The following is a 12,335-nucleotide window of genomic DNA, read 5'->3' as shown; positions in this document are numbered from 1 at the left end:
TTGGCTAAAAAGATCGGCATGTCGCAGAGCTACGTCCAGAATGCAAAGAAGAGAGCTGGACTACATACATAGAAGGTACAGAACTTCCCAAACCGCGATGAGCGGCAACAATCGACGGTTAAAACTCGGGCACGGAAGCTCTACGAGAAGATGCTGACAAAATATGGCTGCTGTGTGATGGACGACGAAACGTATATAAAAGCCGATTTTAAGCAAATTTCGGGGTTGGAGTTTTTCACTGGCAAAAGCAAAAGTTCTAGGTGGACGACAAATTTAAGAAGAAGAAAATGTCGAAGTTCGCCTCCAAATATCTCGTTTGGCAGACCATCTGCTCTTGCGGACTGAGGAGTGAGCCTTTCGTTACAAAGGGCACAGTAAATGGCGAGATCTACAAATCTGAGCGCCTCGAGAAGCGCCTTTTGCCGTTCATGCAGCAGTACGATGAAGCTCCGCCATTTTGGCCAGATTTGGCATCATGCCACTATTCTAAAAGTGTCATGGAGTGGTATGAGGCCAATTCTGTCCATTTTATTCCAAAGGACATGAATCCGCCAAATTGTCCGGAGCTGCGCCCGGTGGAGCAGTACTGGGCAATGCTGAAGCGGGAACTTCGGAAGAGCAAGAAGACAGTCAAAGACGAGAAGGACATGTTAAGAAAATGGAAAAAAAAAAAGAGAAACTGGTACCGGATGACACTGTAAAGACTTTGATGGAGGGCATCAAGCGAAAATTTTACACTCAAGGCTCCATCGATTAACTTTTCTTTTGATTTTTGAAGTAAATATATGTATAAAACTACCCTAAAATTTTGGTTTCATTTTAAACATTATAAGAAAATTGGCATGACATTTTCGGTGTCGCAATAATTTCGTGTTCACCCTTTATATCAGCCGAATATTTCGCCAAAAATGGCCTTTAAGCAATATTAAAGTACGATATTGAACCGATAAGCTCTGCTACCCTTGTTCTATAAGCGACTATAGAACCGAACTGATGCCATTTTCATGGCTTAGTGGTTACTTGGGTAGCTTATAGCAATTAATCGACACCATAATTCATGAGGGGTGTGCTAACGGTAAATATGAAAATCGCAGAACAAAAAATAACAAGCGCCCTCCAAATTTCAAAATGTACTACTTGTGGCACTAAAAACTGGATTCGAACAACACTGCGCACTTATCATTCCTCTAATAAATTCTTCACATAGACTGGTTATTTCAACTGGCCTGTGTATGAGAGTACCATCTTTCTTTTGCGCGGTATTTTTTCACGCGGATTTTTGAATTTACGAGGTTTACCTTTACGCGGATTTTGAAATTTAAGCGGCCTGTATTCCCCGCGTAAAAAACCTGAGTATGTGTTTTGACAGCTCGCAGTTTTCAGTAGCAGTTTGGTCACTCGCATTTTGAAAGTGCGGAGTCCAGATTAGTGGGAAGTGCGCAATATAAAATATTTTTTTTATGCTTATAAAGTGGTCTGTTAAAGGTTGTAGATCTCGTCAAATACAACACAAAACCAGGGGTGACATTGCGCATTTCGATTCGAGTAACTCGTTTCGAGAAAAATATAACTCGAATCGATTTGAGTTCGGTATTATGTATCTCTTTCGACTTCGTCATTTCATCGTACTAGATTTCGAGCATACGATGTACTTGATGAGCTCGAAGGCGATTGTCAAAGTTTAAGTGTTTATATTCAAAATAGAGGTTAATTAATATTTTTCCAATAAAAATGTTTTTCGACGATAGTTCGAGTGATGAAGAAAATCTTTTAACACCTCATAGACGCGGACTAAGAGACAGTAGCAACCCACTTTCATTGTGCGAAAATGAGTAAGTTTTTTTGTTTGTGTTTTTTGTATAACAAGCAACTTTATCTTGTTCAAGGTTTCGGCAATATTTTAGGCTTAGCCGGGAAGCTTTTAAGTACGTTTTGGATGTTGTTCCTTTTTCTACAAGCTCCAGAAACACCGCGATTCCTACTGTTTTAAAACTAGCGGCCACTATGAATTTACTCTCCAGTGGATCATATCAAATAAATGTTGGAGGCAGCTTCGTGCTCGGGATGGCTCAACCAACAGTATCGTTAGTTTTTAACGAAACAATTACACTTTTGGAAAATTTCTTATGTGAACAGTGGATAGTGATAGAACCAAGGTCTTTCAACACCACTAAAGCATATTTTTTCAATAAATTTAAAATACCCGGTGTAGTAGGATGCATCGATGGAACCCATATACCGATATTAAAACCAACGCAGGATGAACACATGTTCTTCAATCGAAAAGGCTTCCATAGTATAAACGCTATGATAGTAAGTACTAAAAAGGGTAGCTTATTTGAACTCTTTTAATTTGTAACTATTACAATTTTCACTAGATAACCGATCAAGAATATCGCATTATGGCGGTAAACTCCCGCTATGGTGGTGCGGCTCACGACTCGTTTGTGTGGAGTATGAGTGATGAGAGACAATTTTTTCAAGAAGGTTTTCATAATGGTGATTCGAGATTGCTAGGTATTTTAGTTTTACCTTTCTCAATACATATAACTAAAATACGTTTGTTTTCCAGGTGATAGTGGATATGCATTAGCGCCATGGTTATTAACACCATATAGAAGTGCCAATGAAGGCTCTGGAGAAGAGATATTCAATACTATACATTCTACTGCAAGATGTTCAGTTGAGAGAGGTATTGGTGTGTTGAAAGCTCGATGGAGATGCCTTTCTTCAGACCGCAAGCTTCGGTACAGCCCCCAGAGAGTGTCATCTATAATCAATGTGTGCTGTGCTCTTCAGAACATATGCATTGCTTATAAAATACAGATCGGTTTTCCTAATTACCCATCAGAAGAACCAATATTTGTACAAAATGAAGCTATAAGTGATCATGGTTTAGAAAGAAGAGCTGAAAGAATTCGAGATTCAATCAGAGATTCATTGGTCGGAAGATGATAATACATATACGCTTTATTACTAATGACAGACAAAATAAATGTTCACACATTATTCATGGAAATTTGAACTGTTGGCTTTGTTGGTCTTTGCTTTTATTTATGTGGGTGTATGTGTGAAAGTTGTGTGCGTGTTAAGCTGTGTGTATGGATGTGCATAATGTACGTGTCAGAGATCAGAAGTAATGGGTTTAATCGGTCAGTTTCCTATGTCATACGCTTTGTACTGCCATATTATTACTGTGTGTACGGGTGGGTGGTTAGTCTTGTTTTTGCCATTCTTATATAAAGAAAAGCAGCAAAAATGTTCAAAAACACTCTGAGCAAAAAAAATGAAAAAAATCAATAACTCAGGGAACGTGTTTGCGTAGCCACCCGACCCGCTAAAACAACTACTCTTTCACGAATCCTGATTCCGCCCTGGTACTTACGGTATTACTTCGGGAAGAGGTTTTTTACGTGCACAGCACACATTCCAACCCAACTACTTAGTAGTTAGTTCTTTCGGTGGAGTTATAGCACCCCTCGACACATTTCCAGTTTTTGACCATCCACACAACGTGCCAATGTCTGTATGGCTGTGATTGCTCTCCTGAAACCGTTGCTTGCTGTTCATCACGCCATTTCCGCTGTAAGGTAATCTGCATCACCACTCTGTTGATCGCGTTCCACGTGTTTATGTCGCTTGTTCGTTCTGCAGACGACATTATCCGGGGTGATGTCCGGTCCATCCGTTTCACGTCTGTGTGGGTATGCTTGTGTGTGTCAAAGAATTTTACTCACTTTTCTCAGAAATGGCTGGACCGACTCAATATAATCAAATGAAAGATGATGCTATGTTTGAATTGCGGCCAAAGTACAACTGTATCGATTTTGTACTCTTTTTAGGCAAATTCAAATCTAAGAGAAACGAAAGCTATGAAATTGAAAGACGAATAGGTATTAGACAGGCAACCAATTTTGACTTTTTTCGGAACACTGTTAAATCAAACGGTAATTGGCTTCACATATAAAAATATGAGCTTTTTTCGAAAACGCTAATTCACTCACAAGAGTTTTCAAGTTTGTATGTGAAAATATATGAAAAATAGGTAATTGAAACAATAAATTCAGTACAAAATGCCAGTATCATCTTGTGGATCCCCAAATCTGCAGATATATAGCTTGAGGTGTAAGGATCAACATTGCCGAAGACTGCAAATTGATCGGATTTTGCAGTACAAAGATATTCTCATATAAAGTTATGTGTTGCCTCTCTTTCTCGCACATGCTTAGAACAGGAAATTTAAAAAAAAAATGGTTGGTCTTTAAAGTTAAATAACTTTATATGGGAACTACCAATCAATATGCGATCTTCAACAAAGCTATTCGTTATAAAATAAACTACGCGACCGTAAGTTTTGAGGTACGCAGAGTTACTGTTAAATTTTTTATTGGAATTTAAGTTTTTATTTCCGAGTTTCCACATATATTACTATATAAACTTTAAACCTCTTGTGGGTGAACTAGAGCTATCGGAAAAAGCTCATACTTTGCATATGTTTGTCATTACCAATTACCATTCGAATTAGCAGTGTTCCGAAAAAAAGTCAAAATTGTTGCCGGTCTAATAGGTATTCTAGAGTTATAAACTTAGAGCGGAAAATTAGGACTAGGCAGACTCATAAGAACATGATCGAAAGGAAATGTGAAGAATCTTTTGCCTTCTGTTCGTAGGAGTTGGGTATTCCTCCCAAGTCTACCGCATGGTCGGTAAGAGAGCATAGTTCATCATCATGTTTTTCTACCGATGCCGGCAAAAATTCTTCATAAATCCTCACCTAGATACGATCACGCCATCATTCTTCCCCTACCGCTAGAATCAAATCGTGTGTGTATGCATTTAATCGACATCAAGTTATTGGTACCGTGCCGATGTAACATCGCCATAGGCCCAATTAAATCCTCGCTGACTATTTTGGTAACCTATGATGGAACCAGAAGCTTCGAGGAAGTGACAAAGTCCCTGAATTAAATACACATCTCATTCTCCGGAATGGCTGACTCGTGGGGGGCCCATTGTGCTTTCATTGCACCTCTTTCGTTTGCTCGTATGTTTTCCGTAGTTTACTCGGAGCCTTACTTCATCTATGAAATCGAGGTCGGGCACCTTTAAGACTGACAGACAATGATAAAATCCACCGCGAACACGGAATGCGGTCTCCAAGCCCGTAACCAGAATTTTGTTTCGGGAGGGGCTTCAAACTTATTTAATAGAGGTGTTAATTCTGGTGACTTAAGATATTCACTGGAAACTGAATGTAATTTTGAAAAGTTCTTAGTAGAAACAGTTCTAATCAGGCAGGCAATCTATAGATGCGGAGAAACGGTTTAACTCAAATTTATAATATTTTCAATTTAAATGATCGTTTGCGTTTCTTGGCTTACATTAAATTTTTCATTCATTTTTCTAATATCACGTACTGTCGATAGCTAGCGACTAACCCGTCGTTCCGGTAGGCTTTATACGCGGCAGCCTTCTCCGCGTACACATCTGAACACTCTTTGTTGGGTTGGGAAAACGTTTTTGGGTGTTCACGTCGGGTACTCGTTTCGTCTGAGTTTGAATCGCGGTATCGAGAATCGAGTTGGACAGAAACTTATACTCTTCCTCCGGGGGAAGTTCCTGTGTCGAATCGATAGTTTCGGATATCTCAGCAGCGTAGCTCTTCCAATCAATGTTTCGTGTGAGATCATAGGGAACACTGATTGGTTCCAAAGGTATTGAACGAGTGATGATTGCAATTACAATCGGCAAAAATACCGTTACCGAACGAGAAATTGTCGAAATGGTCTCAGACTCGCTTGGAACTCATGCAGTTGTTGTGCGAAAACTTGTACCAGAGTGGAAAACCGGGGAGTCGCTTTCTTTTGTATCGTTTAAAATTGGAGTAGACGAGTGTTTCAAACATGCTGCATTATCTCCTTCAACGTGGCCGAGAGGTATCTGCTTTCGTGAGTTTTATGAGAAAAGCGCTCCATGGCAACCTACGCAATAAGTTTTTAGTTTATATGTAAACTGTGTAAACTGTGCATTTTGTGTCATTGTGATAGTTGCTAAACATGCTATGTAACGAATTTAGCATAAGAGTAGTCTGTATGGCGTTATTTGCCAAAGACGAAACATTAAATAAATTAATAAATTTTTAAACCTTAATTATTCTTTTCTGATTCTTAAATTTAAAAAAAAAACAAATCAAATTCAGCCAACCAACTGACAGTTGTCCTACTATATGACGTATCTGCAAATATCTCGTTCGCCTCATCGCTAACCGGGACTTTTGCAATTCGCTAGCAGCCTGCTATCCCAAATTTCATCTGCAAACTATGGTAGATCTGTTGAGGCAACCTAAAGAGTCGTGCAAGTCGCATGGGTTTGGATGTGTTGTGGTCCTGAAAGGAAACAAACTAAAAAATGTTTTGTTTAATAGTATCGGGCCTAAAAATAGAAAAAGTATAGAGATATTAACTCATGGTACTAATCTGCATCAGAAAATGCATTAACCCGCACACCCCTAAAGATTTCATGACCCGCGGTACAAACAGACGCGCAGGTAGACGAGCTCCTTCCACTTCAACGTAGCTCGAAAGTGCAGATCCGGCGAAGGCTACGCGAAACGAGTCTGATGGATAGTAATTCCCATCTTCGATGGACTTTAAGTGCAATTGCTTGCACTCCAAAATCTTAACTGATTGAAAGTTAGGGTCCTTAAAGCGGCCCGCATCACTTACCACACCGTCAATCTCCACATCGCGAAAAGGAATGTAGACGCGACACTCAATCGTGAAGAGGCTATTGCTAACGATATCATTGGCCTGTTTCAAGTTAGTAACGACTACGCGCAGTTTATCTGACTGAACCTTTTTAATCTCGGTTACGTTTAGCAACGTTTTGCCAGCTCCCGTTTAACAGTTATGCCACAGAGAACATACGTCCATCTTCAGCATTCAACTTGTGTAAAAACTCTAACAGTTTCGAAGGTAGTTGGGATATCTAAACCAGGTGTGCCACTGTCGTCATGTTTTTTTGTGAATGAGTTCGACAGAATTGACTGCGGTTACTCCTCTACCCAGTCAAACTAGTAGGGGAACCGATTCGGACTTCCAGCATGAATTCCAGCTCAAATGCATCAACCGATAGAGTCGGAATCGGTTGTTTTCTTTGAGCAGGATTCCATACTGAATCCATTCAGGATTTCGAACCGGTTCCGGAATGGATTTGACGGATAGTTGGGATACGTTGGTGTGGCGGCGCTAGTGTTTATCGTATATTAATTCAAATGTTTACACACATTTTTTAAATATTTTTGTTCGATCATGGATGTCTGTCCTCTGTGGTTATGCTGTTTAACGGTTTATTTATGGGCCGAAAGTATACCACCCAAGGATCAGCGGTTCCATCCTGGTAAAACTGGACTCGGGGGGGGCTGTGAGATATTGCGGGGAGGTGGGGAAGGTGGATCGGAGGTAATAACTTCTGTCTCCGAAATATATACCACTTCTACATAAGATTCTTCTTTGGGAGACGACCTCCCATTTTGATCCATTTTGTTGCGGGAGCAACACGCTCAACCGTACTCACAACTTTAAGAAACGATCAGTTAAAAGAAATAAAAAGGAACAAAATCATACAAAGCGTTAGAATACTAAGCTGGCAATCCTAAGAGAGCAAGCAGGTGGATTACTCTTCGCTGTCCACTGTGTGTATATACGCGACCTTGACGAGGTTGAATGTTATTGCTTCGTTGAGACAGCCAGACAAGACCGAAAGACTGATGTCGAATCGGCTTTGTTTCGTGAAATAGCAAATTGCAATAACAATTTGTGCTACAATTCCTCACAGGTAAATATCACTCACGGGACTGTTTACTTGCAATGCTTCACTATAGCCTCTGCTACAGTAAGCACCTTTGTACTGCCGAAAAAAAAATAAACCACACCGGAGAGAACAAAACGCACTTGTTTCTCCTACAACGTTCGGTTACGAATGGTTTGAATTTCTGTTGAAAGAAACACAAGGCAATTCGTCGTCCCTTTGCCATTACGGAAGCCAAATTGTGTATTTTGACAGCAAGCTGTTCGCTTCGACCCAATTGTCGAGGTGAAACAAGATCATTTTCTTGTACAGCTTCCGTATACAGAACAGCATTTCAATCGGCCGATACGAGTTGTGATCGGATGCGAGTTGTGCGTTATAAACTTCTGCTCCGATAGTCAGGCTGCAATCAAGGCCCTTAGCTCAGACAAACTATGGTCCAAGCTAGTATTCGCGTGCCGAACACAAATCGACGAACTAAGCATTGTTACAATGTTTTAATTGCCGCAAGGTTCTACTGTATCGATTTTGTTGGCATAGAAAGGAAAACTAGAACTAGGCAGGCTCATATAGACATGATCGAAATGAAATGTGAAGAATCCTTTGCCTTCTGATGGTAGGAGTTGGGACTTCCACCCAAGTCTACCGCATGGTAGTTGATAGAATGTAACTCATCATGTTTTACCGTAATCTCACTACGGAACGTTTTCAGATACGATGCGACAACTTTTATATCCTTTAAGTGTTTACAAATGTACAACCAAAAGACTAAAGGGCTGAGGTTGTAAATAGGGGACATATTTGGCTGTTGTTAACAATATTTGTACTCTTTAATTTTTACTCTTCATTTTGTACTCTGTCTTCCTTACTCTACTCTTAGCTTTTCACTTTTAAGTATTCAATCTTGATTCTCTACGCTTTTCTCTGCAACCTTTACCTTTTACTGTCTACACTTGAACTTACACGTCAGTCTCTATTTTTCAATCTTCGCTCTTGATTATTTATTCTTTTCTCTACAATCTTTGATTTTTGCTCTTCATTCATCGGTTTCAGATCTTTCATGCAAAAGGGCAAATTTGTTTAGCTCCAATTCATACATTTTTCGTTTTATTTCCAAGCTTTCCTCTTTAATCCGCAATATGGCCTGTTGCGTTTTATTACTCTCCTCTTTTGCTTCAACATATCTTTTCAACAGCTCAATTTTTTCTCGTTTCGCATTAGTCCGTTTGCCCCATGTTTTCTTTTTCGATTCTTCCTCAGTATCTTTTCCTGTTTGATCTGCTTGTCTAACTTCGATACTGTCTGTGCTTTCATCCAGAAATTCCTCCAAATACATTTGTTCTTCATCAATACCGATTTCAACCTGTGGGTTGTGGTTGGAGCTGTCATGGAACGTCTCGAACTTATCCGAATAATTTTCCGCACTTGTTTGAAGCGACTTCCGGCAACCGAACGACTTAGCTTTTGCTATACCGGATACAGCGACATTCAACCCAGCAGACCTTACTACACTCTCTTCATATGGATTCAAAAGTTTCTGTTTATTTGGACCTCCTCCAGTTTTCTTTACGCTGTTCACATTGTGTCGTAATTTATTTTTCACTTTATATTTGTAATCCGCCCACACCTAGAATCGATCGACAGATATTAGCAACAAACGCATTGAAATATTATCATTTTCAAACTGAGGCCATGCATAAATGACGTAGCATTTTGGGGGGTAGGGAGGGAATACCAAATTTGTGTCGAAGTGTGACGAGAGGGAGGGTAGGGTCAGAAGTTGTGCGACGTAGCTTTAAGTTTAAAACCCATTGTTTAAAAAAACAATTTAATGATCCTCCATTTCCAAGAAAAATTAATCTAAATTTAAACAAGTTGATGCGGTTTTTCATGGAATAAATTTTACGATTCGCGGAATTACAAGTTCGCAAAAATACGAAAAGATTTTGTATGCGGACTTAACTTGCTACATTAGTTAGCTAATGTTGATGACAAGTAGACTTAGTTTGGAAGCTGAATTAAATTTTCACTTCGGATTGAACCAAACAAAATTTAGTAATTTAGATGAACGTATGGTTCTTAGAATCATTGGCAGCTGCACGATTGTAAACTGAGAGAACTTGTCTTCTTGCTCCCCTTGACATATAAAATTCAAAACAATTTATCAACACTATATTTGTCATGAAATGGGCTTATTTTGCACGCAATTTGCTGTATAATGAAAATGTTGATAAAAGTCGTCAAACATTTTGAAAGGACATGTTTCCGGAAGCCGCGCTGGTGCACTGAGTGCACGCTGCTCTGAAAAGCTAGCGAATCGTTTTTGGGCACCGGAGGCTGCTCTTTGAGTGGGCCATATGCGCGACCAGGGATGCCAACGGTACCGATAAACTACACTTTTTTCGATATATTTACATTTGCACAAGCCGTACAGCCCGCTACAGCGACGCATCACTACAGCTCTTGCCAGAACAGTATCCAAAGCGAGTACATTTTCTCGTACAGCAGTAGAATACATTTTTGTTTTGCTGCTGTACTCCGACTGCTCGGTGAGAGTGTGGCGTAGTAAAGTTTGTTCTCTCGCTTTGTACATTTTTCTCTGCATAGTCAAAGGGAGAGGCCCGCACACGAAAGCGTTGATGCCGGCCATGGCATAAATGAGCCGCATTCATTGTAGTCATTTTTGAATAAAAATATTAAAAAGAATGAAAATATTAAAAAATGTAAAATAAGGAAAGAGAAGCTGTACCGCTCGCGTCTGGTGGCTGTACTGGGGACAGTAGTTTTTTGTCATGTTACTGCTTTGCACACAGGCAGCCGTACAGCGCTGGGCGTCCTGTACTAGCGAATGACAGCAGCATCGAGAGAGAAATGAGAATGTAGGCAGAAAAATTACAGCCGTGGAAAAGGTAGGCATTTTGCATCCTTGTGCGCGACTTCCGGAGGGTTAAAAATAATTGAAAAACATATGCATTTTTTTCATCACCCGGGCGCTTTGCATGCTACGTTTTTTACGAGGGGGAGGTTAGAATTTTGTGACCAAATGCTACGAAGGGGGAGGGAGGGGTCAAAAATCGCCCAAAAAAAGCTACGTCATTTGTTTACGGCCCCACTTACCTTTTTCCATTCTGTCACTTCCCGCATCGGAGGACCTTGTTCGTTAAGAACATCTTTCAGTTGATTCCACAATCTGTGGGAATTTTTCTTAGCATCCGGTGTGTTAAGTAAGTTCCGAGCGAGATCCGCATTCTCTTCCATGAAGTTTACTAAAACCTCTACTTGAGAAGAGTTTATACTTAATGTATTTCGTGAAGCCCTTAAACGAACAATTGATATTTGGATACAATATAATTAATAATTAATATTTTGTGTAAACTAAATTAACGAGAAATAATTGAATTTAAAATTGTACCACTTACATGTTTCGCTATTGAAAACACCAGACGAACGCCTCGTAGCTTTCGAGATATTTATCCTCGATTTGGGTTTAAAAACAATCGACTTACTTTTTACGTAATACCACATTTCACTCGAAAATCTAGTACTACGTAGTGGGATACGAACCTTTCGAGCTCGAACCGAAATCGGTAATACCAAACTTGGTCGAAACGAAAACAAATCACTCGAATCGAAATCCGTAATGCCACCCCAGGTTTGATCAATTTAATATACCCTCGAAATCTTGATTTATAGCAAATAAAACCGTTTTTCAGGATTTTCAGCACGAAAAAACTTTCAACGAGGTCATTTTTCAACGGATTTTGAATTCTTTATAGTTTTGGAAAGAGGAAGAAATAACCTTTCCAATAGTATGCTATGTTATGTACATTTGTTAAAAGTACTAGGGTTACTGTGCCCTAATTCATCTTAGCACCTCTATTCATCCTACCCATTTGAACACATTAGTTAGAGCAGTATCTGCTCTCTCTATTTAACGCATTGGCACAAATGGTAAGACGAATAAGGGTGCGTTGTACTCGACTTTTCGCTTCGCTCAAACGGGAGTTTGAGTTTTCCAGGAGAGATTTTATATTGCACTGCTTCTTAGGAACGAAGCAAAGATGTTGATACCGATTTAAGAGCATGCCAATCACTGAAAGCCGAGTTATCCGCGAAAGAGTGTGATATCCCGACTAATGAGATGAATAAGGGCTCGTCTATCCTATGCGGTTTTGAGACAACAATGTTTTGCGATTTTTTCATTAGAAATATGAAAATTACTCTACATTTTTATTAGGAAGCGTCTTTGTTTAAATAGAAATTTAGAGAGAACATTAATTTTTGCATCCAATTTGTTGACAGTCTCATATAAAATTAAAAAAAAGTTTTTTTTTGCTCGATTACGTATACATTTAAAAGTATATATGCGAACTTCGAGCTTGAAGTTGGAAAAAATAACGGAAAATATAATTATAGCATCGTGCGAGATAATACCTCACTAACCCCTTAAGAGTTCATGCGAGCAAGTTTCTAATTTGCAAAAAAATTAATAACTCGCCCATTTTTCAACAGATTTTGATAACAAA

General features: G+C 39.4%; 2 protein-coding genes across 6 annotated transcripts in view; both read left to right on the top strand.

The window, feature by feature from the left end:
• The window catches only part of LOC131688707 (neuroligin-1-like), a 757,193-nt gene that overhangs the window by 288,924 nt on the left and 455,934 nt on the right, over positions 1 to 12,335 (top strand). The gene's annotated exons all lie outside the window — the stretch shown is intronic.
• On the top strand, positions 1,754 to 2,884 carry LOC131686932 (putative nuclease HARBI1). Its single transcript, XM_058970964.1, has 5 exons — positions 1,754 to 1,832; positions 1,887 to 2,313; positions 2,379 to 2,517; positions 2,573 to 2,747; positions 2,827 to 2,884. The coding sequence occupies exons 2-5, from the start codon at positions 2,005 to 2,007 to the stop codon at positions 2,882 to 2,884; spliced, it is 681 nt and encodes a 226-aa protein (XP_058826947.1). The 5' UTR covers positions 1,754 to 1,832; positions 1,887 to 2,004.

This window comes from Topomyia yanbarensis, chromosome 3, assembly GCF_030247195.1.
Source record: "Topomyia yanbarensis strain Yona2022 chromosome 3, ASM3024719v1, whole genome shotgun sequence".
Classification (NCBI taxonomy): domain Eukaryota; kingdom Metazoa; phylum Arthropoda; class Insecta; order Diptera; family Culicidae; genus Topomyia; species Topomyia yanbarensis.
This window is presented reverse-complemented; position numbering and strand designations above follow the sequence as displayed.

Bases quoted from the DNA above. Each gene is read 5' to 3' on its own strand.
- LOC131686932 (XM_058970964.1), top strand. From the start codon at position 2,005: ATGAATTTACTCTCCAGTGGATCATATCAAATAAATGTTGGAGGCAGC. The intron at 2,314-2,378 runs GTAAGTACTAAA...AATTTTCACTAG, and splicing joins ATAGTATAAACGCTATGATA to ATAACCGATCAAGAATATCG. The intron at 2,518-2,572 runs GTATTTTAGTTT...TTTGTTTTCCAG, and splicing joins TGGTGATTCGAGATTGCTAG to GTGATAGTGGATATGCATTA.